At 43.9% G+C, this 26,149-nt stretch overlaps 1 protein-coding gene across 1 annotated transcript in view; it reads right to left on the bottom strand.

The window, feature by feature from the left end:
• The window catches only part of LOC124712344 (hemicentin-2-like), a 479,653-nt gene that overhangs the window by 109,375 nt on the left and 344,129 nt on the right, over positions 1-26,149 (bottom strand). Inside the window, exons 5-6 of the mRNA XM_047242640.1 lie at positions 6,169-6,314; positions 566-710 (exon numbers count right to left, since the gene is read on the bottom strand). Of these exons, the coding sequence (XP_047098596.1) occupies positions 566-710; positions 6,169-6,314 (291 nt within the window). The remainder of the gene's footprint in view (positions 1-565; positions 711-6,168; positions 6,315-26,149) is intronic.

The following is a 26,149-nucleotide window of genomic DNA, read 5'->3' as shown; positions in this document are numbered from 1 at the left end:
AGGTCCCTGTAAGATTCCACACACACACGTTTGCTAAGCACGTTAACACGAGCCAAAATTGTGGGCCACTGCAGGATGCAACCATCATAACGTAGCTGTGTCGCTGGTCCTCTAAGCGCCGAAACTCTGTGAGGTACAGTCGTTTGACTGTACACGATGGTTACCACAAGAGACTGCTAGAGAACTCTTCTCATTATAGCAGACAGTAACAAGTAAACTAATACTGCGATACAACATATTTTAGAAAACATTTTATTAGAGATGAGAAAGCTTATAAATTAGAATAAGTGACACTTAAAAGGCCTTATCACACCCATTAAATGATATGACGAGTTTTTGTTCATTATCTGAATTTGAACTCATCGTTCACAGAAGTGGACGGGTTGGTCCCAGGCAGCACAGAACTATTCATTGCATTACCTCTAGCCGAGCATGAGCACATCTCGCTGCTGGTGAAGAAACGATGAATATTTCATGTCTGTTGGTAGCTGTAAGACTATAGCAAAAGCTGCCAGGCAGTCCCACTCTCACTTCTGGTTACGAGCCTGCGGCGTGTGGTACTCACACAACACGCTGAGCGTCCAGCTGGTCTCGAGGTAGGCGCCGGTGATGTTGGGGTTCTCGGCGCGGCACGTCAGCACCTTGCCGTCGTCCTCCGTGGACGGCTCGAAGATCAGTTCGCTCAGCGTCGAGTTGTCGAGAGTCTCCTCCTGTACACAAGAGACACTGAGTGAGGTGCTTTAATAGCCGCTCACAGAGCGTACACACTGTGTTTAAAAATATGTGGTTCGTATTCTTACAAGAGATAATATCGATATCTACGCGTATAATGAGCAAGCTACTATATGGTGTGCAGCGGAGGGGACTATGTTTACTACAGTCAATTCTTTCAGTTACACGCGCCAGCGCTGCGCGGGATGAACGGTTATTGGTAAGTCTCTGTGTGAGATCGAATCTCTCTGTATTTTCGAAGTGTTTTCGCGAGCTATACGATGGTTAATTCCCTTAAAAAATTATGCCCTCGGAATTTTACCAGGAAACCACTACGTGACGCACAACGCTTTTTTCTTTTAGTAGCGTCGGCCGCTGAAGGTGAATGAGCATGTCCCTGAATCCTTAGCACTTTTTTAGAAGAATAATAACACAATATACACGAACTATACGTATTTTCCTGATTTCCGGACATATTTTCTAGGCATCTGGAATGCTTTAGTATTTGAAACAATACCAGGTGGCTGCAGCAAACAGTTTTCAACTGACATCTTCAATTTTTGGGTCCTGTCCTCCTCAGTTGCGCGTAATACTACGGTATGTTGATGATTTTCACTTATGGACCGTCTGACGGTCCATAAGTGAAAATCATCAACATACCGTAGTTTTCAACTGTATTTTTGTATTAGGCTAAATGTAAAAGGACAGAGATATTTTTAAGAAATATAAATTAATTAATTCGAAATAATCAAAAGAGATGGAATTTTTATGAAAGCCTTACATACAAAATTGCTTCGAATTCGATCTCACCTGTAGAATTATGCGTCCGATGTTCCGTATGAACATGTCTAACTCTTATTGGGGAGAGCACACTGAGCACTTTTCCCTTTGGGACCCAATGTCGATATTAGAGGACTACAGGTGAAACGATCAAACGAAAAGAGATAACAAAAACCTAAATTTGCAGCAAAAAACCAGATGTTTAAACATCTAATCGGAAAGAAGCGTTAAAATACCTATAACTCAGTTAAGAAGAACAATATAAATGAGTTTTCTTACAACACTCGACTGAAACTCTGAAAAGGTTTTACTAAAAAATAACGGAACAACAGACAATAATGATTATGTATGACAGAACTAGTGTGACTACCTCTCGGCAGGCAGCAGCACGGTTCAGTTCAAAAAAATATGCAATGTCCACCTTTCCCGTCCTGGCTGCTTGAATCGCCACCTGTAGTACGCCTCTGATTTCCATAGTGTCCAATTCGTGCGCCTTGCCTGCTTGTGAGCTTATAGATTCGATATCGAAGTGTCAACCATCGGCGATAAGCCATGTGTGCAGTATGTAGGTTACTCGAATGTCATAAAGAGTACCGGGACAATGATTGTCACTGTTTTGAACGCTTAAACACAGAAACTGTAAGGTGCTTAGTTCAAACGAGTATCGATGGGAAGCTGCGGACGACTCTCGTTTAGAAGTAACAAGACTCTATGCTCTTAAAATATTTTTCACTTGTCATATAATTTTATAATGCTCATATATCTTCCACTTGGCAATGCTAACAATTACATACAGAAGTATAGTTATAAAAAAATTCATTTTCTCGTTTGGAAGTCATGTAGAGACGACGCGCATGTAGCGCTAGGTGTGGGATGAGCAGCTGCCTACAACTTGCGTGAGCTATTTACGAGCATATTCCAGTGCTTTTAGATAAAATGAAAATACATCCTATATACATGTGTTGATAGTCTGTTATGGAGCGTGTTTTATTCCATGTTTATTTTAAAGCATCCGTTAGCAACCACAATATGTTGATCGACTGGTATGAACCATGTTTTATTCCACGTTTATTTCAAAGTAAGCATTATCATCCGGAAGGGATACTATTTTAGAACTCCGTGTTTATAATATGGCTTTTATGTTACCTAGTCTAGTTTCTGAGAAACTGGCGACAAGTAAACATTGAGTGATTGAGCCACACAGAAAATTGTGATCACTCTCGAATAAAGAACGTTTGGCATTGCAGGTCTTGTTCAAGCTACTCCAGTTATATGTAGGCTGTTTAGGTTTCTATGTTGGTAACGCCACGTAGCGCTCTGTATGAAAATCACTGACTGTGCTGTGTGCAGTCTGTGACTGGTTGGACTCAAAAAAATGGCTCTGAGCACTATGGGACTTAACAGCTGAGGTCATCAGTCCCTTAGAACTCAGAACTACTTACACCTAACTAACCTAAGGACATCACACACATCCATGCCCGAGGCAGGATTCGAACCTGCGACCGTAGCGGTCGCTCGGTTCCAAACTGAAGTGCCTAGAACCGCTCGGCCACACCGGCCGGCCGGTTGGACTCATTGTTGGAATATTCGCTTGTGTAGTGTTGGGCAATTTGATGTGAACAGCACGTAGCGTTGGGCAGTTGGAGATGAGCCGCCAGCAGTGGTGGATGTGGAGAGAGAGATGCCACAGTTTTGAGAGGTTTCTATAAGTACACGATCTGGACGTTTGCCCGCCGGAAAAAGGAAATTTGTAAAGATGGATGTCATGAATTGATTGATGTATATAAGATGACTTTTAAACATTATTAAGGTAAATACATTGTTTGGTCTATATCAAAATCTTTCATTTGCTAACTATGTCTATCAGTAGTTAGTGCCTTCAGTAGTTAGAATCTTTTATTTAGCTGGCAGTATTGGTGCTCGCTGTATTGCAGTGTGGTGTGCATACTGTAAGACCTTCAGTACACGCACCACCAGATTATTTGACTTGTCGCTCTAACGAAGTAGGCGAGTGTCAGCAATATGTCTCGTGGTCTTATCGTGACGTGTTTATCTTCTGCCGTTAGGTCAGACGATGGAAATGCCACTTGCACACTTAGAGTAGCAGATTGACGGTGAGCAACTTTAAACAGAACTTGATTAATTTTCACACACATGTATTAAAATAATAACAAGCATAAAAATTACGTAACTTGGTTCTGGATGCTATTTACAGTTGATAATATGAAGTTCCTTTGGTATTGGAACGTTAATCTTATTCTCACATATATCTCTGATACTTGACAAAGTGTCTATTCATTTATCTTCATGGCTATGTACAGGAATATGGTAATATTATTAGGCGCAGACTGAAACTTGACTGTAGACTGGTACAGACTAATGCAGACTTGTACTGACTGGTGCAGACGAATGCAGACTGACCAATCGCAGGTCTGTGCACTCGTTATAATATCTCGCTCGTTCATGTATCACTGCACGGGTGTGATCCAAGAGGAGAAAAGGATCTACGTTAGCAGCAATCTCACTGGCTGCGTTACATACACTCCTGGAAATGGAAAAAAGAACACATTGACACCGGTGTGTCAGACCCACCATACTTGCTCCGGACACTGCGAGAGGGCTGTACAAGCAATGATCACACGCACGGCACAGCGGACACACCAGGAACCGCGGTGTTGGCCGTCGAATGGCGCTAGCTGCGCAGCATTTGTGCACCGCCGCCGTCAGTGTCAGCCAGTTTGCCGTGGCATACGGAGCTCCATCGCAGTCTTTAACACTGGTAGCATGCCGCGACAGCGTGGACGTGAACCGTATGTGCAGTTGACGGACTTTGAGCGAGGGCGTATAGTGGGCATGCGGGAGGCCGGGTGGACGTACCGCCGAATTGCTCAACACGTGGGGCGTGAGGTCTCCACAGTACATCGATGTTGTCGCCAGTGGTCGGCGGAAGGTGCACGTGCCCGTCGACCTCGGACCGGACCGCAGCGACGCACGGATGCACGCCAAGACCGTAGGATCCTACGCAGTGCCGTAGGGGACCGCACCGCCACTTCCCAGCAAATTAGGGACACTGTTGCTCCTGGGGTATCGGCGAGGACCATTCGCAACCGTCTCCATGAAGCTGGGCTACGGTCCCGCACACCGTTAGGCCGTCTTCCGCTCACGCCCCAACATCGTGCAGCCCGCCTCCAGTGGTGTCGCGACAGGCGTGAATGGAGGGACGAATGGAGACGTGTCGTCTTCAGCGATGAGAGTCGCTTCTGCCTTGGTGCCAATGATGGTCGTATGCGTGTTTGGCGCCGTGCAGGTGAGCGCCACAATCAGGACTGCATACGACCGAGGCACACAGGGCCAACACCCGGCATCATGGTGTGGGGAGCGATCTCCTACACTGGCCGTACACCACTGGTGATCGTCGAGGGGACACTGAATAGTGCACGGTACATCCAAACCGTCATCGAACCCATCGTTCTACCATTCCTAGACCGGCAAGGGAACTTGCTGTTCCAACAGGACAATGCACGTCCGCATGTATCCCGTGCCACCCAACGTGCTCTAGAAGGTGTAAGTCAACTACCCTGGCCAGCAAGATCTCCGGATCTGTCCCCCATTTAGCATGTTTGGGACTGGATGAAGCGTCGTCTCACGCGGTCTGCACGTCCAGCACGAACGCTGGTCCAACTGAGGCGCCAGGTGGAAATGGCATGGCAAGCCGTTCCACAGGACTACATCCAGCATCTCTACGATCGTCTCCATGGGAGAATAGCAACCTGCATTGCTGCAAAAGTGGATATTCACTGTACTAGTGCCGACATTGTGCATGCTCTGTTGCCTGTGTCTATGTGCCTGTGGTTCTGTCAATGTGATCATGTGATGTATCTGACCCCAGGAATGTGTCAATAAAGTTTCCCCTTCCTGGGACAATGAATTCACGGTGTTCTTATTTCAATTTCCAGGAGTGTATTAATACGCAGATCGGCGGAAGCAGAATTTGGTCCGTCTCTATGGTAGCGCCATCTCGTAGTGTGGAGACAGACGAAGGCTGCGCCTGTGCTGTTGTGCTTAGCGGGGCGCGCTCTAGTGGGAAAGTTGTGTACGCGCTGACTACGCGGAACTATGTACACAACATGCAGTAGTTCGAGTAACGAAGATTTTTGTGAGGTAAGTGATTCATGAAAGGTATAGGTTATTGTTAGTGAGGGCCATTCTTTTGTAAGGATTGCTGAAAGTCAGATTGCGTTGCGCTAAAAAATATTGTGTGTCAGTTTAGTGGTGATCAGAATAAGTAAAGAGAGAACTGCCTGAGTACGTTCAGTTTTACTCAGCTATCTTTGTATCCAATAACGTAGAAGTTTACCAGCACAGTCATTCATAATTTTTCTAAGGGGACGTTTCATGTTTCATAATTTTCTAAGGGGACGTTTCACAATGAACTTCACCAGTACGTATTACAAAGTAAAACGCCACGAAAGAGCCCTTCGCTCTCCTACCTGTGAACAAATTGCGGAGTTCGGAGTATTAGTGGACTTTCTTGGATACAAACTTCGCTGGTAGCCGCTCACAGGACACTATAGCGGACATGTCGTGGCGCAACTGTGCTAGGTGTATTTTTCTTTTTTTTTTCTAACACACACTGTGAGAGGATGCACCTGCATGCGATGCCGATCGCGTACGTACCCGGAACCTCTTGAGCGGACGGTTGCCCTTGTACCAGGTGATGACCGCCGGCGGCCTGGACCCCGTCGACTCGCACGCCACCTGGTAGCGCTGGCCCGCCTCCAGCTGGTCCGGCCGCTCCGTCAGTCGCACCTCCAGGGGCCGAACTGCACACACCACGCCAACGGCGTCACTCCAGCTGTGTCTGAAATTACCTTCATGGGATGGGTGGATGCATCGTTTCATCTTCTGCTGGTCACTAAATGTCTCCGCTTTCCAGCACTGCAACATACACTACAGGCCATTCAAATTGCTACGCCACGAAGAGGACGTGCTACAGACGCGAAATTCAACCGACAGGCAGAAAATGCTGTGATATGCAAATGATTAGCTTTTTCAGAGCATTCACACGAGGTTGGCGCCGATGGCGACACTTACAACGTGCTGACATGAGGAAAGTTTCCAACCGATTTCTCATACACAAACAGCAGTTGACCGGCGTTGCCTGGTCAAACGTTGTTGTGATGCCTCGTGTAAGGAGTTGAAATGCACACCATCACGTTTCCGACTTTGATAAATGTCGGATTGTAGCTTATCGCAATTGCGGTTTATCGTATCGCGACATTGCTGCTCGCGTTGTTCGACATCCCATGACTGTTGGCAGAATATGGAATGGGTGAGTTCAGGAGGGTAATACGGAACGCCGTGCTGGATGCCAACGGCCTCGTGTCACCAGCAGTCGAGATGACAGGCATATTGTCCGCAAGGCTCTAACGGATCGTGCAGCCACGTCTCGATCCCTGAGTCAACAGATGGGGACGTTTCCAAGACAACAACCATCTCCACGAACTGTGCGACGACGTTTATAGCGGCATGGACTATTAGCTCGAAGACCATGGCTGCGGTTACGCTTGACGTTGCCTCACAGACAGGAGCGCCTGCGATGGTGTATTCAACGACGAACCTGGGTGCAGGAATGGCAAAACGTCATTTTTTTTCGGATGAATCCAGGTTCTCTTTACAGCATCATGATGGTCGTATCCGTGATTGGCAACATCGCGGTGAACGCACATTGGAAGCGTGTATTCGTCATCGCCATACTGGCGTATCACCCGGCGTGATGGTATGGGGGGCCATTGGTTACACGTCTCGGTTACCTCTTGTTCGCATTGACGGCACTTTGAACAGTGGACGTTACATTTCAGATGTTACGACCCGTGGCTCTACCCTTCATTCGATCCCTGTGAAACCCTACATTTCAGCAGGATAATGCACAACCGCATGTTGCAGGTCCTGTACGGGCCTTTCTGAATACAGAAAATGTTCGACTGCTGCCCTGACCAGTACATTCTCCAGATCTCTCACCAATTGAAAACGTCTGGTCAAGGGTGGCCGAGCAACTGGCTCGTCACAGTACGCCAGTCACTACTCGTGATGAACTGTGGTATCGTGTTGAAACTGCATGGGCCGCTGTACACGCCATCCAAGCTCTGTTTGACTCAATGCCCAGGCGTATCAAGGCCGTTATTACGGCCAGAGGTGGTAGTTCTGGGTACTGATTTCTCAGGATCTATGCACCCAAATTGCGTGAAAATGTAATCACATGTCAGTTCTAGTATAATATATTTGTCCAATGAATACCCGGTTATTATCTGCATTTCTTCTTGGTGTAGCAATTTTAATGGGAAGTAGTGTATTATATATGAATGTACCTGCAACGGAAGTTTGAGCCCAGTTTTTGCTTTCTGCCCAGATCGCCCTTTATTAAGTCTGATAACGCTTTTCAGCGGGTTGACATCAACAGATCAATAACTTAAAAAAGTCATTACGACAGATGACGCCAACCACACATATTATAGAAATGGGTGTATAGTTAAACTAATGGACCGATTTCAACCAAACTTGGTACTCAAATCACTTACCGTCTGGAAATCAGCTCTGTGGGGGTAAGAAAAACCTATCAAAGGCGTGAGAGTGAAAAAGCAGTGTTGCCCACGACGTTCAAATATCCATACTTTAGTCATCCAGTACTTGAGAATAAGAGCACGTACTGACTTGCAACGAACTTAACACATAATTTCAACCTTTATGAAACTTTTACCCACTGATAATCTGCACAAAATGGCGCAAGGAAAAAAAATTATTGCTTATAAAACTTTCGCTCTTCGTGCATTAATACTACCGCATAAAGCATGACGTTTTAATTTATTACTTCCTTACTACTAACTACCTTCTCGGTATATTTTGCAGACAGTATTGACATATATCAGTGAATGTACTAGCAAAATCACATCATTGTATGACACATAGTTCAGGATATACGACGTCATAAACATTTAGATGCGTGACAAACTACCGCATCATGTAAGCTGTTAAAATATTTTACTTCGTCGCTATTAACTTTATCAGCAACACTTTTCGCAGACAGTATCCACAGACGGCGGATATATAAAAAAAAACTGTATGACTATATGACACAATGATCACGAGATATGACGTCAAATACTACGATGCATAAAAAACTACGGCATCATGTATTACGTTTTAGTATATTGTTTCTCTACTACTACCTCTGTTCGCAAAACATGCCGCAGACTATATCCTCAACCATAACTTTTTTTAATTATTTCTTTACTACGAAGTTTTTTCACAACAAATTCCACAAACTGTATCCACATATGCTTCTGAATATACCTCGAAAAATAGACTATTGTACAACTGATAGTTCAGGAGATACGTCATAAACATTGAGCCCCAGGACGAAATTCGCTGCCGGCCGCGGTGGTCTCGCGGTTCTAGGCGCGCAGTCCGGAACCGCGCGACTGCTACGGTCGCAGGTTCGAATCCTGCCTCGGGCATGGATGTGTGTGATGTCCTTAGGTTAGTTAGGTTTAAGTAGTTCTAAGTTCTAGGGGACTGATGACCACAGCTGTTAAGTCCCATAGTGCTTAGAGCCATTTGAACCATTTTTGAACGAAATTCGCTAGACGTATAGGGGTAAAAAGATCATCCTAAGCCCCTGGAACGACATCAACCAAATTTGGTGCACTTATTAGTTACGACCTGAAAAGAAATACTGTGAGAGTAAGTCCCAACATCTTCCTATTGGGATGAGCATGATAACGTGGAGACGGAGGGTAAGGAGGATTCAGAGAGAGAGTAAGGAAAGAGGAGGAAGAGATAGGCAGAGAGAGGGGGAGGAGGAAATGGATAGGGAGAGGGGTAGGAGGAGAAGAAGAAAGAACAGAGAGGTTTCAGGAGGTGGACAGAGTGAAGGGGTTGAGGAAATGGACAGAGAGAAAGCAAGATGATGGAGCTGGACAAAGAGAGTGAGCAGGACCAATAGGAAGTTAGAAAAACACATACCCGGGCAACGCGCGTACTCATCTTGTAGTGTCTATTACCGAGGATAAGAGCTCTCCTTACTACCGATTGTCTGCTTTTACATGGTTCCATCCCTTCACTGCGGTGTAACGGTAATGCGTATGACTGCTAATCGAACCCGAATTCGTACATTATCACTGCTTAAATTCCAAATAAAAATCAGCAACGGCGGCGGAAGACTTTCCACGGAAGAAGTCACTCTAGTTCTGCCAATGGCCTTGTCAAAGAGGGCGGAGGAACGGACGGAGTTCCAGGAGACACTCTCGCCCTTGTAGTGACAAATTGGCTCAAAGTAGACTGAATCTATCTAAGGATGAAGAAAGCAAGGAAAACCGTTGAAGATACAAAAGGTGTATCTACAGGACATGTGGCCTGTAATTAGAAAAGTGTCATGATGATCCGTTCATTGCCAAAAGATTACGAATTAAACCGCCACTCCTGGAGATAATTGCCTGGAGATGTGGCCATGAGGAAATGATGAAATAATGAATTAAAAGGTAATATTCTACGAGTAGAAGCGTGAACTGTCACAAACTTGACGGTGGTAGAGAAGAAATAAAATCTGTCAAGGGAAATGCCAAGTAGATATTGTGGGAGTCAGGGAAGTGAAAGAATGGAGACCCAGATTTCTGGTCAGATGAGTATAGGATAATATCAACGGCAACAGAAAATAGCATAACGGGAGTAGGATTCGTTATGAAAAGAAAAGTAATTACTGTGAACAGTTCTGTGATCTGGTTGCTCTCATTTGAATCGCAGCAAACCAACACCAATAGTTCAAGTACACATACGACGTCGCAAGCAGTAGATGAAGAGATAGGTAAAGTATATGAGGATTTTGAAGAGGTAATTCAGCAAGTAAAGGGAAATGAAAAACTAATAACCATGAGGACTGAAATGCGGATGTTTGATACGGAATGGAAGAAAGGATTACGGAAGTGCATGAGGTTGACGGGAAGAACGAGAGAGAAGAAAGACTTATTGAGTTCTGAAAGAAATGTCAGCTGGAAATAGCGAATACATTGTTTAAGAATCGAAAGAGTAGGACCTGTACGTGAAGAAGTATCGGAGACACGGGGAGATTCTAACAGAATTACATCATGGTTACACACAAATTCCGAAGTCTGATACTGCCTTATAAGTCCTATGCAGGAGCATATATAAACTCAGATCGCAATTTAGTAAGATGCAGAGTACACTGCAGTTTAAGAGACTGGTCCGGAAGAATCAGAGTGGAAGGAAGTGGAATACTGAAATACTGAGGAAGGATGAGAAGCGTTTGAAGTTGTGAATGTGGGTACTGCGATAAGGAATAACACAGTAGCCACTTCATTTAAAGAGGAATGGATATCAATAAACAGCAAAGAAAATGGCTCTAAGCACTATGGGTCTTAACTTCTGAGGTCATCAGTCCCCTAAACATAGAACAACTTAAACCTAACTAATCTAAGTACATCACACACATACATGCCCGAGGCAGGATTCGAACCTGCGACCGTAGCAGCAGCGCGGTTTCGGACTAAAGCACCTAGAACCACTCGGCCACAGCGGCCGGCCAAAATTAAGGGTACAATGGAAATTCCATCGTTAAACGCAGAGAATAGAGCGGACAGGTGCAAAGAGCACATGAAGGTTTTTACGAGGGTGAGGTATTGTATGATCACATAACAGGAGAATAAATTGAAGTCGTTAAGCAATAGATAGGATATCCAGAGTTATAGCAAGAATTTAAAAGATGTTTCAGTGACTTATGGTCAAATAAGACGGAAAGGATGGGTAACACTCCATCATAATTTCTAAAATCATTGGCGTTGAGAATCTATGAGACTGGCGACATCGCTTCATACTACTGAGAAAACATTATTGACACAATTCCGGAGATAGCAAGAGCTGATAAATGTGGTAACTACCACGAAATGAGATTAACAGCCCATGCATTTTAGTTGCTGACACAAATAAAATACAGAACAATGGAAAAGATAACTGAAGATTTTAGATGACGACCCATTTCGCTTTGTGAGAAGTAAAGGCACCAGAGAGACAATCCTAACATTGCGCTTGATAGTGGAAACAAGAGTTAAGATCAATGAAGAGACGTTCGTAGGATTTGTCGACCTGCGAAAAATGTCGACAATATAAAATGGTGCAAGATGTTCGGAATTCTGAGAAAAATATGAGAATGCTACAGGGAAAGACCGATAATGCACAACATGTACAAGAACCAAGAATCAGTACAGCGACCAACAAGGAGCAATAGGATTAGGAGACCAGAATTAAAGTGCTCGGATTAAAAAGGGTATCAGATTGGGAAGCAGTTTTCATCCCTACTGTTCAGCCTATACATAGAAGAAGCAATCATGAACATAAAAGAAAGGGTCAAGGATGGAACTAAAATTGATGGTTAAAGGACATTAATGATAAGATTCGCTCATGACACTGTTATCACCAGTGAAAGTGAAGAAGAATTACACACTCTATTAAATGGATTGAAAGATCTGATCAGTACAGATTATGGATCGACAATAAACCAAAGAAAGACGAATGAGTTGAGGAGTAGTAGATATGAAAATAGAGAGAAACTTAACATCACAATTGGTGATTATGAAATAGACGGAGTTAAAGAATTCAACTGCTTTGGAAGCAAAATAACCCATGACAGACAAAGCAAGGGGGACACAAAAAACAGACTAGCAGATGCAAAAAGAGCATTCCTGGCAATGAGTAACCCACTATTATAAAACATAGGCCATAATTTGAGGAAGAAATATCTGAGAACGTACAACGGGAGCAATGTATGGTAGTGAATCATGGACTGCAGGGAAACCGGAAGAGAAAAAATCCGACGCATCTGAGATTTGGTCCTACAGAAGAGTGTGGAAAATTATGTGGACTCGCAAGATAACGAATGAGGAGGTTCTCCATAGAATCAAAAAGAAAGAAACGTAAAGGGTGATACAGCAGCTACTACAGCTGGGCATTGTACCAGCAAAGAAAGGAACATAAAGGGTGATTCAGCTGTCGAACAACTGGACATTGCGTAAATCGCAACGTATTCAAACACCACTCATGAGATTTTCATATTCTCTCACTCGCTACATGCATACTATTAGTTCTACAGAGAAAAATGAACACAACCTCCTTATTGTAGGAACTGTAACGTATTTGATTTTTAAACTGGAATAGGCCATCGATGGATGCCATGGTTTTCGAGTTGTCCATAAACTCTCGTTTAAAGGTCACCTCAATGTTTTTCTTGAGTAATACGAAAACTATGGCCTCTAGCGAAAATATATCTCAGTACGAAATTAAATTACAATAAGTTTGTTGTAAACAGGTTGTGTTCAATTTTGTCTGAAAGGCTAATGGTTAGCGCGTAGCGAGCGAGAGAATACGAAAAACCTCGTGGGTGGTATTTGGTGTTGTGGGCTGCATAGAATCTAGCGACAGCCGAACCACACTGTATGGAAATCACTGAGAAGGAACGGGACTGGATAATGGTACATGTATTAAGACATCAGGGAATAAATTCAGTATTATCAGAAAGAGCTGAAAGAGGATAAAAACTGTAGAGGAAGACAGAGAAAGGAAAACATACAACAAACGGTTGTTGCAAGTGCTACTCCGAAGAGGTGGGCACAGGAGAGGTGTTCGTGGGAGACCGTACCAAATCAGCCAGTGTACTGATGATTAAAACAAAACAAAAATCATTTACAATTTTCAATAATACGTTGTATCGTTTTTTTTAAGTTGTCGATCTGATCGATCTACTGATAATAGTCTGCTGGAACTCATATTACACGAAATAAAGGATGATATAGACAGAAAAAAAGTTGTGTCTATGTTCGTCATGACCTTAATCTTCTACAAAGATTTGCTGACTTCCATTGATTATGTTTAAGATTGTTATTCTTATGATGTTAATTTATTCGCGAAGCAACCCGACCCACTAGAGCTCATCATCAGGCATCAAGGCTTGCCGATCACTTATACATCTCTTAAGCTACTAATGCCATTAATTTCTTGATTTGTCACGGCATTTAGTAGGTCTAAAGCACATGCATCCCTCTATAAAAATCGAAAAGATATAGGGTGCATTTTTTGACAAAAAACGTGCTGTCAAGTAATGTTGGTTGGTTGGTTGGTTTGGGGAAGACCAGACAGCGTGGTCATCGGTCTCATCGGATTAGGGAAGGATGTGGAAGGAAGTCGGCCGTGCCCTTTCAGAGGAACCATCCCGGCATTTGCCTGGAGTGATTTAGGGAAATCACGGAAAACCTAAATCAGGATGGCCGGACGCGGGATTGAATCGTCGTCCTTCCGAATGCGAGTCCAGTGTCTAACCACTGCGCCACCTCGCTCGGTGTCAAGTAATGTGACTTACTGTATGTACATCCACTTGTTTCTGCGGATTTCATTTCTGAAGCATTATTTTAGCACCAATAACATCCGATTCACAATGTAATATAAAATTGCCGTTCACGTAGCATTTTATACAAAGTAACTTTTTGGTGTTATTATTTACTGATGGTCACTAGTGTTTCGAAACGCGTTGCACACAAATTAAGTCATAATAGCAACGATATGAAACATTGTGACTGGTTTCGGTACGTACAACACAGTCGAGGTAAAGTAATCTACTAGTTTGGCTAATCATTAATGAAACTTAAAAAGAGAAATACAGTTCTTTGCAGACCGTTAGTCACTGTTTATTATTTCCAGATTACCTATTTTTCATACCTTTTATAGACTAAATATGTTACGAAAAAGCCAAATGGTTTGTCAAATATTTGATAAAACAAAGGTTGTATGACATACCATAGTTGGAAACACAGTAACTCATCCAAAGGAAACCCTATCAGTTTCATCGTCATATATACTAAAAACAAGATTTATGCTGTTCCTTTGTATTACAATTCTCAAGCTTTTCAGCTGGAGCATGGAAACCCTGTTGTATTAATAAAGGGCCTCGGCACGTACTAACGCATTATTTTTAGTTCTAGCAGTCAAAATGTTTCTCAGTTGTAATATACGTGGAGAAGATACAACCGCGTTTGAAGTATGCATACTCTACTAAAAGAACAAAAACAAAGAGCTACATACCACGAAGGAGTTATCAGAATGGAACAAAAATCGGTAGATGTTACGTGCATTTACAAACGGACAAAGAAATGGATGATTTATTCAACAGAAAGAACTTCACAAACTGAGCATGTTGACAACATGTTGGCCCACCTCTGGTCTTCATGCAAGCATTTATTCGGGTTCGCATTGATAGAGTTATTGGATGTTATCCTAAGGCATAATGGGCCAAATTCTGTCCTGTTGGCTAGTTAGATCTTCATAGTACCGAGATGATTGGACTGCTCTGCCCATAAGGCTCAAAACATTCTCAATTGGGCAGGGATTCGGCGACCTTGCTAACCAAGACAGTGAGGATGGTATCCAATCGCTGTCCGGTGGGTCTCCATCCACGCCGTCGCTCATCACCGGGGCTCAATTCGGAGCGGAGCTCATCAGTGAAGACAGTTGTACTCCAGGCAATGGGATTCCAGGTCGAAGACTTTCGGGTGACGCCCTGGATAGTGACCTGATTGTCGCCCGCCATACAGCTCGACAACCAGGAACGACGGTCTCGAGTGCCATTTCATTTCATACGAGGACCCGTTTGGTCGTCAACCGCGTCATCCTCACAGCACAGCAGTACGTCGACGATATTCTATCCCTCATTTTGTAATCAAAATGGAGAACCTGTGATGAGTTAGATATTTCCCATAGATACTTGCGTTGTCTAATTCAACGTTTAGGTTTGTAAGTGTATCGGTTAAGATTACATCATTGACTACTAGAGGGTTACCTTTTAGAATTCAGAGAGATTCTTCTGAATCAAGAAATATAAACTGATTGTGCAATGCGAAAACTTTGTTCGTCTGACGAGGATAGTTTTAAGCTGAATCAAATAAGTTGATTTAGTTAATTTGCATGTCGAATCATTCAACTCCTCCACTAGAATATTTGTTACCAGACTGGTAATCGAGCCCAGATACTTTACTCCTTGCGTACTGTCACTTGTACCGTCTTGTCCAACCGTACACGCTGCCCGTCCAACTCAAACTGCAAAGTTCTGCTCACTACTGATTTTGTGCATCCATCCATTTTGCCCTTTGCTCGCAGCCTCACAGTATTTCTGCGATCAGACGAACGACGCTAGGCACCCACACTGAAGTAGATGTATTGTCCACCGAGGCATATCATTACTATTATATATGTATGGTGTCTGTTCTTTCAGAAAAGTTTGAAGGAAGAGACACGAACAATCGCATTAAGTATCCCAGATATCAGTAGGTAAAGGGAAATTTGTAAGACCTGCCTGCTTTGGCCGCTGAAATAATTCAACAGCTGCACTTGAAAATTTGTAACCAGACCGGGACTCAGAGCAGGATATTCCACTTCTCGTGAATGGTCGCCTTGACCACCTCGGCCACCTTGACACGCTTTCTGTCTGACTCAAATCTCCACTTGCTGCTCATCACCGATGTTGTGACCCCATCCATGTTCCCCTTTGATCGCAGCCTCACTGCACTCCTACAAAAGGGGACAAACGATGCTATGCATCTGTTAAATAAGCCACGACAGGCAATACCACTAATTCAGTGTGGATGTGTTCGTCCATTTGCGGGAATACTGTGTGGATGCGAGCAAAGTGGAAAAGCAATGCGGTCACAACATCTGTGGCAAGCAGCGCTTGAGAATATGAGTCAGTCGGGAAGTGTGTCAAATGGTTCAAATGGCTCTGAGCACTATGGGACTTAACTGTTTAACTGCTGAGGTCATCAGTCCCCTAGAAGTTAGAACTACTTAAACCTAACTAACCTAAGGACATCACACACATCCATGCCCGAGGCAGGATTCGAACCTGCGACTGTAGCGGTCGCGCGGCTCCAGACTGTAGCGCCTAGAACCTCTCGGCCACGGAAGCGTGTCCACAGGGTGTTTCAAAGTCAATCAATCAGCTAAGGTTCATGACCACGCCATTAGGAACAACTTGTGTCAGAAACAAAATGCACGCTGACGGTTCTCGGACACGCTAGGCATTCTTTCCATATTCCCTGTTTTAGGACGACGAAATTTCACTGAACTGGCAGGCTCTACTAACCATGTGTGCTGCTTGATAGCCACACCAGTAAACCGAAAGTGTGATTTCCGGCGAGAAAATTGGAGAAATACATTTTAGATGAGAAACAGGAACTTCAGTCTTGTTATAGGGTACACATGGGGTATACGCCCGCTGACGAGTGCCTACGGCGTACCGCCTGTGAGGGGCTTAACAAATAAATTTGGACTTTGGTGTCGCTGGGAAGTGTCAGCGAAGCTTTCTTCTTTAACAAAATTGTTCCTCATGATGTCACATCTTACGCAAAGAGTTTGAAACACCCCGTAAGCAAGGGGCAGTCATGTACTTTTACTTACTACTACGAGAAACTGAATTTACGTAATTAATTTTGTGTTTCTTTGTACATACAAGTCCGCAGTGCTTGTGTACATTAAAATATCCGCGCCACAGTACCGTAGTACGCCGTCTAGGAGAGCCATCACAAAATGGCGCCGAGAAATATCGTTCGGGATTCGCTCTTGGCAGCAGCGGAAATGTTGCAGAAGAAAACTACTGAGAAAGTACAGCACATGTGCGGGCGGTCACGATAGTATAGCCGGATGGAGCATCCACAGACGTGGTTACAGAAAAAATTTTAACGGAACGTGTTGTGATCTCCTGAGGCAAAACTCGAGTGGGTGTTTGCGGGCCCAGCTTGGTTCCGTGCCGCAGCCCAGTCCATCACAGCCTGCGGGTCTCGCCGTCTTCCTAACACCACCAGGCGACGCGGGCAAGGCTGATCCTCAACAAGCCTCAAACTGCGTCACGCCAGAACCCGACGCTGCCTCACTCCAGTCGCGTGCCGTGACTTTCGTCGACGGTTGCAGTCGTTTAATTGTCACGCCAGCTCTTTACGCCTACGCCGAAATGTTTGGAGCGTTGCGCCCGCGAGACTACTTTGCTCATTACAGCAGATGTCGAGGCAGCAGGTCAACCTTACATTCGCCACGTCACGTCAGCAGTGAAGGCAGTTTAATGTGAGACAGCTGACGCCAGAAAAGTTTCTCCCAGGGGCCTCCTAACACCGGGGGAATTTACGTAACTGCCATTCTCTTTGGAACTGAACTCACAAGGTGCCTTTCCTCAGCCCAGGAAGTGAGACATCTGTCGCGGCAAAGAGCCTGTCACAAACTTCGTAGACGTCGGTTTTAGAATTATCTGTGGTGGAGACCGGAAAAATACAGAAAATGTATAATCAATTTATTTTCACTGGCACACTACAAGAGCAGTATATATAGTTTGATCTTAAACGCGATGTATTACAACTTAACTATATCCGCAAGAGAGACGTAGATAATGGCTTTCGAAAGAAAGATTCCTGTCAGACGTCAAATAGTAATAAACGAGAGAATCTTAAAACAATTATCCCCTTTAAATTATCGAGGATATGATATTAGTTTCAATTACGGCAAAAATATTGAGAAGAAGGTTAATAACAATGAAGCTATCTGCAAAACAGTTGGAAAAACCTTGGAATTCAAAACAAGAAAATGACACCAATAAAATTCTGTAAAGTAATTGCTCTATCTATTCCTATATACGGTTCCGAATCGTGGAAAATAAGAAAAAACGAAAACTCATATATGCCAGGAGCAGAAATGATGTTCATGAAATATGTCAGGGAATGCAATAAATGGTCAAATAAGGAAAGAAACAATAACATCACATTTAAAAATCTTTCCAGTTAATGATAACGTAGAAAAGAACAGAATTCAATGGAAGAAGGATCGCCAGCCGGTGTGGCCGAGCGGTTCTAGGCGTTTCAGTCTTGAACCGCGCGACCGCTACGGTCGCAGGTTCGAATCCTGCATCGGGCGTGGATGTGTGTAATGTCCTTAGGTTAGTTAGATTGAAGTAGTTCTAGATTCTAGGGGACTGATGACTTCAGATGTTAAGGCTCATAGTGCTCAGAACCATTTGGAAGAAGGATCATGTTGATAGCATTGCAGAAAATAGGCTTCCAAAGAGGATAATGAATTATCTCTCGATTGGAAAAAGAGAACTTAGTCGACGACGTAATAGAACAAAGAATGAATGATAGAGACCGGAACAAGCGACTAGAATACCTATTCCTTGGAAGAAGACGATTACAGGTTTCGCAGCCGTGATACTGAAGATTTGATGGGAGGACTGGCTAACTAATGTGGAGGTACGGCACCGGATTGGGGCGAAAAGACGTTTATCGCACAGATTGATTAGAACAAAGGATCGGTTGAGTGGATACATCCAGCTATATCAGGGAATCGTCACTTCAGTATTTCAGATAGGTGCGTGAGGTAAAATGTATAGAGGTAGATCAGTGCGCTGCTACAGAAAGCAGGTTAAGACAGAGGAACATGATTGAACAGAAGAGGCTCGTATGATGAGCTGCGTCAGATCTGCCTTCGGTTTGAAGACAACAACAACAACAACGTAACACTCTTACATTAATTATGTTCTTCTCGAAAAGCTTCTGTATGGCGGCATCTGATGAGCCAGCTATCTCTCCCTCTCTCACTCTCTATCTCTTCTTTAAATTTACAGTCTACTAACTTTTTTATGTTGACCTCCATCTTTCCCTGCTTGGTACTACTCCTTTTATCTCTACACCCAATATCTCTATAGTTTGTTTACATTTCTTAGTCTTTATGTGCTTCTACTAATTTACCCCTCTCCTTCTCCTTCCAGAGCCGAGTAAACCTTCGTGCCATATCGAAAGTTCCACTAACCTATCCGTGTCCGATTTAAGAGTGCCAAGATCATGTAGAACTGTTGAACTATTCAGCAATCTGTATCGTATTTCTTTTCGTCATATGTACCATTTTACTTCAGCACAAATAATGACTTCTTAAAAACAATTATTTCAAAAAAGTGAACACGAGAACATGTCGCGCTGGACAACATTGTCGACATAACCCACTCAAACACCCCATCACAGTTGGCTGTTATTATACGAGCTCCACGTTCAGGCCCTGAGGGCTCAAGGTACCCCCAACCAGCCTCACTCTCATGCTTTGTTTAGTGGTGTCATGCGGATGCATGTGGTTACCACACCTCGCTCCCGGCCATTTTGTTGACAGTGGAGCCGCTGTTTCTTATTCAAGTAGCTCCTCCATTAGCATCACGAGGGAGAGTGGACCCCATATGATCCTTCCCCCAAGGAAAGTTCAACGGCTGTTCCAGAAATCGTATCCGAGACCTTTGCATGGCAGCCGTCTACGATGACTCCTCAGCTGCAAAGACGAACTATCTCCAATCATCTCCCTTCAAGTAACGAGAGAAACCACTGTCTAAAAAGACCTCTCCATCATGAGATAGAAATAAAAGTGGACTACAGTGGAACACTTGGCTTAATTTGTAACACGCTAAATGAAATTTAATGAAACAGAAATACATCGACAGTATTCTACAAACGTTATAAATGCACTCAGTATATGGTAATTCCCTTTAATACAAGAGCATTAAAACTACTGCACTAGAATTTGCACATAATACTGAACTGTTATATTCATTTCAAAACTAACAACTGTCAACGTTTTTCCGCAAACAAAAGTCAGCTCGCGATGCGGGATCCCCGCCTATACTATAATGCATAAAACCACTTTTTGCTGTAAGGTCTCCCACAGATTTCTTTGTCTACTTATTCTATTTCTATTTTTTAATTTCGTACTTTATCTGCCCGCATTGGCGGCTGAAGACTTCCGGCATAAGAAGTCAGCCTCATACTGCTAACGGCCTTGTCAAAGAGGGCGGAGGAGCGGATAGAGGTTCAGGGCATTCTCTTCTCCTATGGGTGGGAAATTGCCCCTATAGGCGGAAGAATCATCAATCATCAACGACATGAGGATGCAGAAGGCAATGGAAACCACTGCATTAAAGACACGTAACGTGTATCCACAGGACATGTGGCCTGTATTGGAAGAAGTGTCATGATGATCTCTCCATTGGCAAAAGATTCCGGAATAGCCCCCATTCGGATCTCCGGGAGGGGACTGCCAAGGGGGAGGTTATCATGAGAAAAAGATTGAATAATCAACGAAAGGATAACGTTCTACGAGTCGGGGCGTGGAATGTCCGAAGCCTGAACGTGGTAGGGAAACTAGAAAATCTGAAAAGGGAAATGCAAAGGCTCAATCCAGATATAGTAGGGGTCAGTGAAGTGGAAGGAAGACAAGGATTTCTGGTCAGATGAGTATCGGGTAATATCAACAGTAGCAGAAAATGGTATAACAGGTGTAGGATTCGTTATGAATAGGAAGGTAGGGCAGAGGGTGTGTTACTGTGAACAGTTCAGTGACCGGGTTGTTCTAATCAGAATCGACAGCAGACCAACACCGACAACGATAGTTCAGGTATACATGCCGACGTCGCAAGCTGAAGATGAACAGATAGAGAAAGTGCATGAGGATATTGAAAAGGTAATGCAGTATGTAAAGGGGGACGAAAATCTAATAGTCATGGGCGACTGGAATGCAGTTGTAGGGGAAGGAGTAGAAGAAAAGGTTACAGGAGAATATGGGCTTGGGACAAGGAATGAAAGAGGAGAAAGACTAATTGAGTTCTGTAGCAAGTTTCAGCTAGTAATAGTGAATACCGTGTTCAAGAATCACAAGACGAGGAGGTATATTTGGAAAAGGCCGTGTCAGACAGAGATTCCGAAATCAGATACTGGTTTGTAAGGCGTACCCAGGGGCAGATAGATATAGACTCAGATCACAATATAGTAGTGATGAAGAGTAGGCTGAAGTTCAAGACATTAGTCAGGAAGAATCAATACGCAAAGAAGTGGGATACGGAAGTACTAAGGAATGACGAGATACGTTTGAAGTTCTCTAACGCTATAGATACAGCAATAAGGAATAGCGCAGTAGGCAGTACAGTTGAAGAGGAATGGACATCTCTAAAAAGGGCAATCACAGAAGTTGGGAAGGAAAACACAGGTACAAAGAAGGTAGCTGCGAAGAAACAATGGGTAACAGAAGAAATACTTCAGTTGATTGATGAAAGGAGGAAGTACAAACATGTTCCGGGAAAATCAGGAATACAGAAATACAAGTCGCTGATGAATGAAATAAATAGGAAGTGCAGGGAAGCTAAGACGAAATGGCTGCAGGAAAAATGTGAAGACATCGAAAAAGATATGATTGTCGGAAGGACAGACTCAGCATACAGGAAAGTCAAAACAACCTTTGGTGACATTAAAAGCAACGGTGGTAACATTAAGAGTGTAACGGGAATCCCACTGTTAAATGCAGAGGAGAGAGCAGATAGGTGGAAAGAATACATTGAAAGCCTCTATGAGGGTGAAGATTTGTCTGATGTGATAGAATAAGAAACAGGAGTCGATTTAGAAGAGATAGGGGATCCAGTATTAGAATCGGAATTTAAAAGAGCTTTGGAGGACTTACGGTCAAATAAGGCAGAAGGGATAGATAACATTCCATCAGAATTTCTAAAATCATTGGGGAAAGTGGCAACAAAACGACTATTCACGTTGGTGTGTAGAATATATCAGTCTGGCAACATACCATCTGACTTTCGGAAAAGCATCATCCACACAATTCCGAAGACGGCAAGAGCTGACAAGTGCGAGAATTATCGCACAATCAGCTTAACAGCTCATGCATCGAAGCTGCTTACAAGAATAATATACAGAAGAATGGAAAAGAAAATTAAGAATGCGCTAGGTGACGATCAGTTTGGCTTTAGGAAAAGTAAAGGGACGAGAGAGGCAATTCTGACGTTACGGCTAATAATGAAACAAAGGCTAAAGAAAAATCAAGACACTTTCATAGGATTTGTCGACCTGGAAAAAGCGTTCGAAAATATAAAATGGTGCAAGCTGTTCGAGATTCTGAAAAAAGTAGGGGTAAGCTATAGGTAGAGACGGGTCATATACAATATGTACAACAACCAAGAGGGAATAATAAGAGTGGACGATCAAGAGCGAAGTGCTCGAATTAAGAAGGGTGTAAGACAAGGCTGTAGCCTTTCGCCCCTACTCTTCAATCTGTACATCGAGGAAGCAATGATGGAAATAAAAGAGAGGTTCAGGAGTGGAATAAAAATACAAGGTGAAAGGATATCAATGATACGATTCGCTGATGACATTGCTATCCTGAGTGAAAGTGAAAAAGAATTAAATGATCTGCTGAACGGAATGAACAGTCTAATGAGTACACAGTATGGTTTGAGAGTAAATCGGAGGAAGACGAAAGTAATGAGAAGTAGTAGAAATGAGAACAGCGAGAAACTTAACATCAGGATTGATGGTCACGAAGTCAATGAAGTTAAGGAATTCTGCTACCTAGGCAGTAAAATAACCAATGACGGAAGGAGCAAGGAGGACATCAAAAGCAGACTCACTATGGCAAAAAAGGCATTTCTGGCCAAGAGAAGTCTACTAATATCAAATACCTGCCTTAATTTGAGGAAGAAATTTCTGAGGATGTACGTCTGGAGTACAGCATTGTATGGTAGTGAAACATGGACTTTGGGAAAACCGGAACAGAAGAGAATCGAAGCATTTGAGATGTGGTGCTATAGACGAATGTTGAAAATTGGGTGGACTGATAAGGTAAGGAATGAGGAGGTTCTACGCAGAATCGGAGAGGAAAGGAATATGTGGAAAACACTGATAAGGAGAAGGGACAGGATGATAGGACATCTGCTAAGACATGAGGGAATGACTTCCATGGTACTAGAGATAGCTGTAGAGGGCAAAAACTGTAGAGGAAGACAGAGATTGGAATACGTCAAGCAAATAATTGAGGACGTAGGTTGCAAGTGCTACTCTGAGATGAAGAGGTTAGCACAGGAAAGGAATTCGTGGCGGGCCGCATCTAACCAGTCAGTGGACTGATGACAAAAAAAAAAAAAAAAAAAAAAAAAAAAAAAAAAAAAAAAAAAAAAAAAAACATGTTTGTGTACTGTTGCACTGTCTTCTACTATCACTGTATCACTGGAGGAAGTAGCAACGAATCAGTTTAACAAAAATGGCTCTGAGCACTATGGGACTTAACAGCTGTGGTCATCAGTCCCCTAGAACTTAGAACTACTTAAACCTAACTAACCTAAGGACATCACACACATCCATGCCCGACGCAGGATTCGAACCTGCGACCGTAGCAGTCGCACGGTTCCGGACTGCGCGCCTAGTACCGCGAGACCACCGCGGCCGGCTCAGTTTAACAGCTTACACACTGACTTGACGAGTCATACATTATGAGCACTGCCCACCGCGACGTCGATGCCGCCTGGTGGCATTGCAGGCCCGTGACCTCGTAAATGAAAATTATTTAAGCGGAACAGACATGGACGGTGGATCACCATAGCGAAGATACGAGTGCAAATGGGGATATGCAGTGAGATAAACGACCTTAACAAAGGGTACATTATTACGCGGGACTTGTGAACGAGTGAGTCGAAAACGGCGAAGCTGGTGACTGTTGACGTACTCCTGTTGTGAGCATCTACGTAAAGGGATCGGAGGACTACCACTGGGCGCTAAATGGTTGCATGTCCACGACTCTTCACAGAAAGATAAGTTCGGAAGCTTGTCTGTTCTGCAACGAAGGATAGATGGCGATGTGTGACATCTCTGCCGAAAGAGCACAATGCTGATGCATGCAGAAGTGTCTCGGAGCACATCGTTCATCGTACACTGTTCAACACGGAGCTCCGCTGCACACCACACCTACGTCTTAACATACTGACGCAAGGACATCGTCTATTAGGACTGCAGTGGGTGCGAGACCATCGGAATTCGACCCTCAATCAATGGAAACACGTCAGCTCTTCGAATGAACCACATTTTTGTACACTAGGTCGATGGTCGTCTTTACAAACGTCTCATCGAGATGGACGGTGGCTCTAAACGTGCAGCGGGCCACAGACAAAGGCTAGTGTAAGAGTATTATGCTGTGGGAGATATTCCTTGCGCTTACCTTGGATCTGTGGCAGTTATAGAAGGCCCGCTGACAGCTGCGAACCGGCAGCATCCCTTCATGCTTGATGTCTTCCCCGACGGTGATCTCATGTTTCGGCAATATAATTGTTCCTGTCTCGTAGCCAGAACCGTGCTACAGGGGTTCGACGAGCATTACAGTGACCTCACGTCAATGTCTCGGCGTCCAAATTCGCCTGATGTAACCTGATGGAATCTATCCAAGCCGCTAGCGGACTCTCCACGTACGCATGTTAGCCGCTTGTTATTTATGCGAATTAAATGACCTGTTCATCTTATGACACACACTTCTACTAAACTGCCAACGAACGGTCGTATCCATGATACGCACAATCAGTGATGTATTTCGTTCCAGAGATGGACAGACAAGCTATTAAGCATGTGATCACAATGTTTTGGCTCGTCAGTGTATATACAGACAACCGTAATATACAGAAGAATGATAAAAAATTGAGACTATGTTAGAAAACGATCACTTTTTGTATCGGAAACGTAGAGGCACCTGGGAGGCACTTCTGACATTGCGCACCACAGTGGAAGCAAAACTTCAGAAAGTCAAGACACGTTCATACGAGTTGGCATAATAAAAGTATTCGATGGTGAAAAATGTTGCATGATGTCCAAAATTCTCATGAAAACAAAAACAGAGTCTCCCATAGACGAATAAGGTTTAGTACTACACTACTGGCCATTAAAATTGCTACACCTCGAAGATGACGTGCTACACACGCGAAATTTAACCGTCAGGAAGACGATGCTGTGATATGCAAATGATTCGTTTTTCAAAGCATTCACACTAGCTTGGCGCCGGTGGTGACACCTGCAACGTGCTGACATGACGAAAGTTTCCAACAGATTTCTCATACACAAACAGCAGTTGACCGGCGTTGCCTGGTCAAACGTTGTTGTGATGCCTCGTGTAAGGAGGAGAAATGCTGACCATGACGTTTCCGACTTTGATAAAGGTCGGATTGTAGCCTATCGAGATTGCGATTTATCGTATCGCGACATTGCTGCTTGCGTTGGTCGAGATCCAATGACTGTTAGCAGGATATGGAATCGGTGGGTTCAGGAGGGTAATACGGAACGCCGTGCTGGATCCCAACGGCCTCGTATCACGAGCTGTCGTGATGACAGGCATCTTATTCGCATGGCTGTAACGGATCGTGCAGCCACGTCTCGATCCCTCAGTCAACAGATGGGGACGTTTGCAAGACAACAACCATCTGCACGAACAGTTCGAGGACGTTTGCAGCAGCATGGGCCATCAGCTCGGTGTCCAAGGGTGCGGTTACCCTTGACTTTGCATCACAGACAGGAGCGCCTGCGATGGTGTACTCAACGACGAACCTGGGTGCACGAATGGCAAAACGTCATTTTTTTTTCGGATGAATCCAGCTTCTGTTTACAGGATCATGATGGTCGCATCCGTGATTGGCGACATCACGGTGAACGCACATTGGAAGGGTGTATTCATCATCGCCATACTGGCGTATCGCCCGGCGTGATGGTATGGGGTGCCA

The sequence above is a fragment of the Schistocerca piceifrons genome, chromosome 8, assembly GCF_021461385.2.
Source record: "Schistocerca piceifrons isolate TAMUIC-IGC-003096 chromosome 8, iqSchPice1.1, whole genome shotgun sequence".
Taxonomy (NCBI): Eukaryota; Metazoa; Arthropoda; class Insecta; order Orthoptera; family Acrididae; genus Schistocerca; species Schistocerca piceifrons.
The sequence above is the reverse complement of the archived record's forward strand: the minus strand, read 5'-3'. Positions and strand labels throughout refer to the sequence as shown.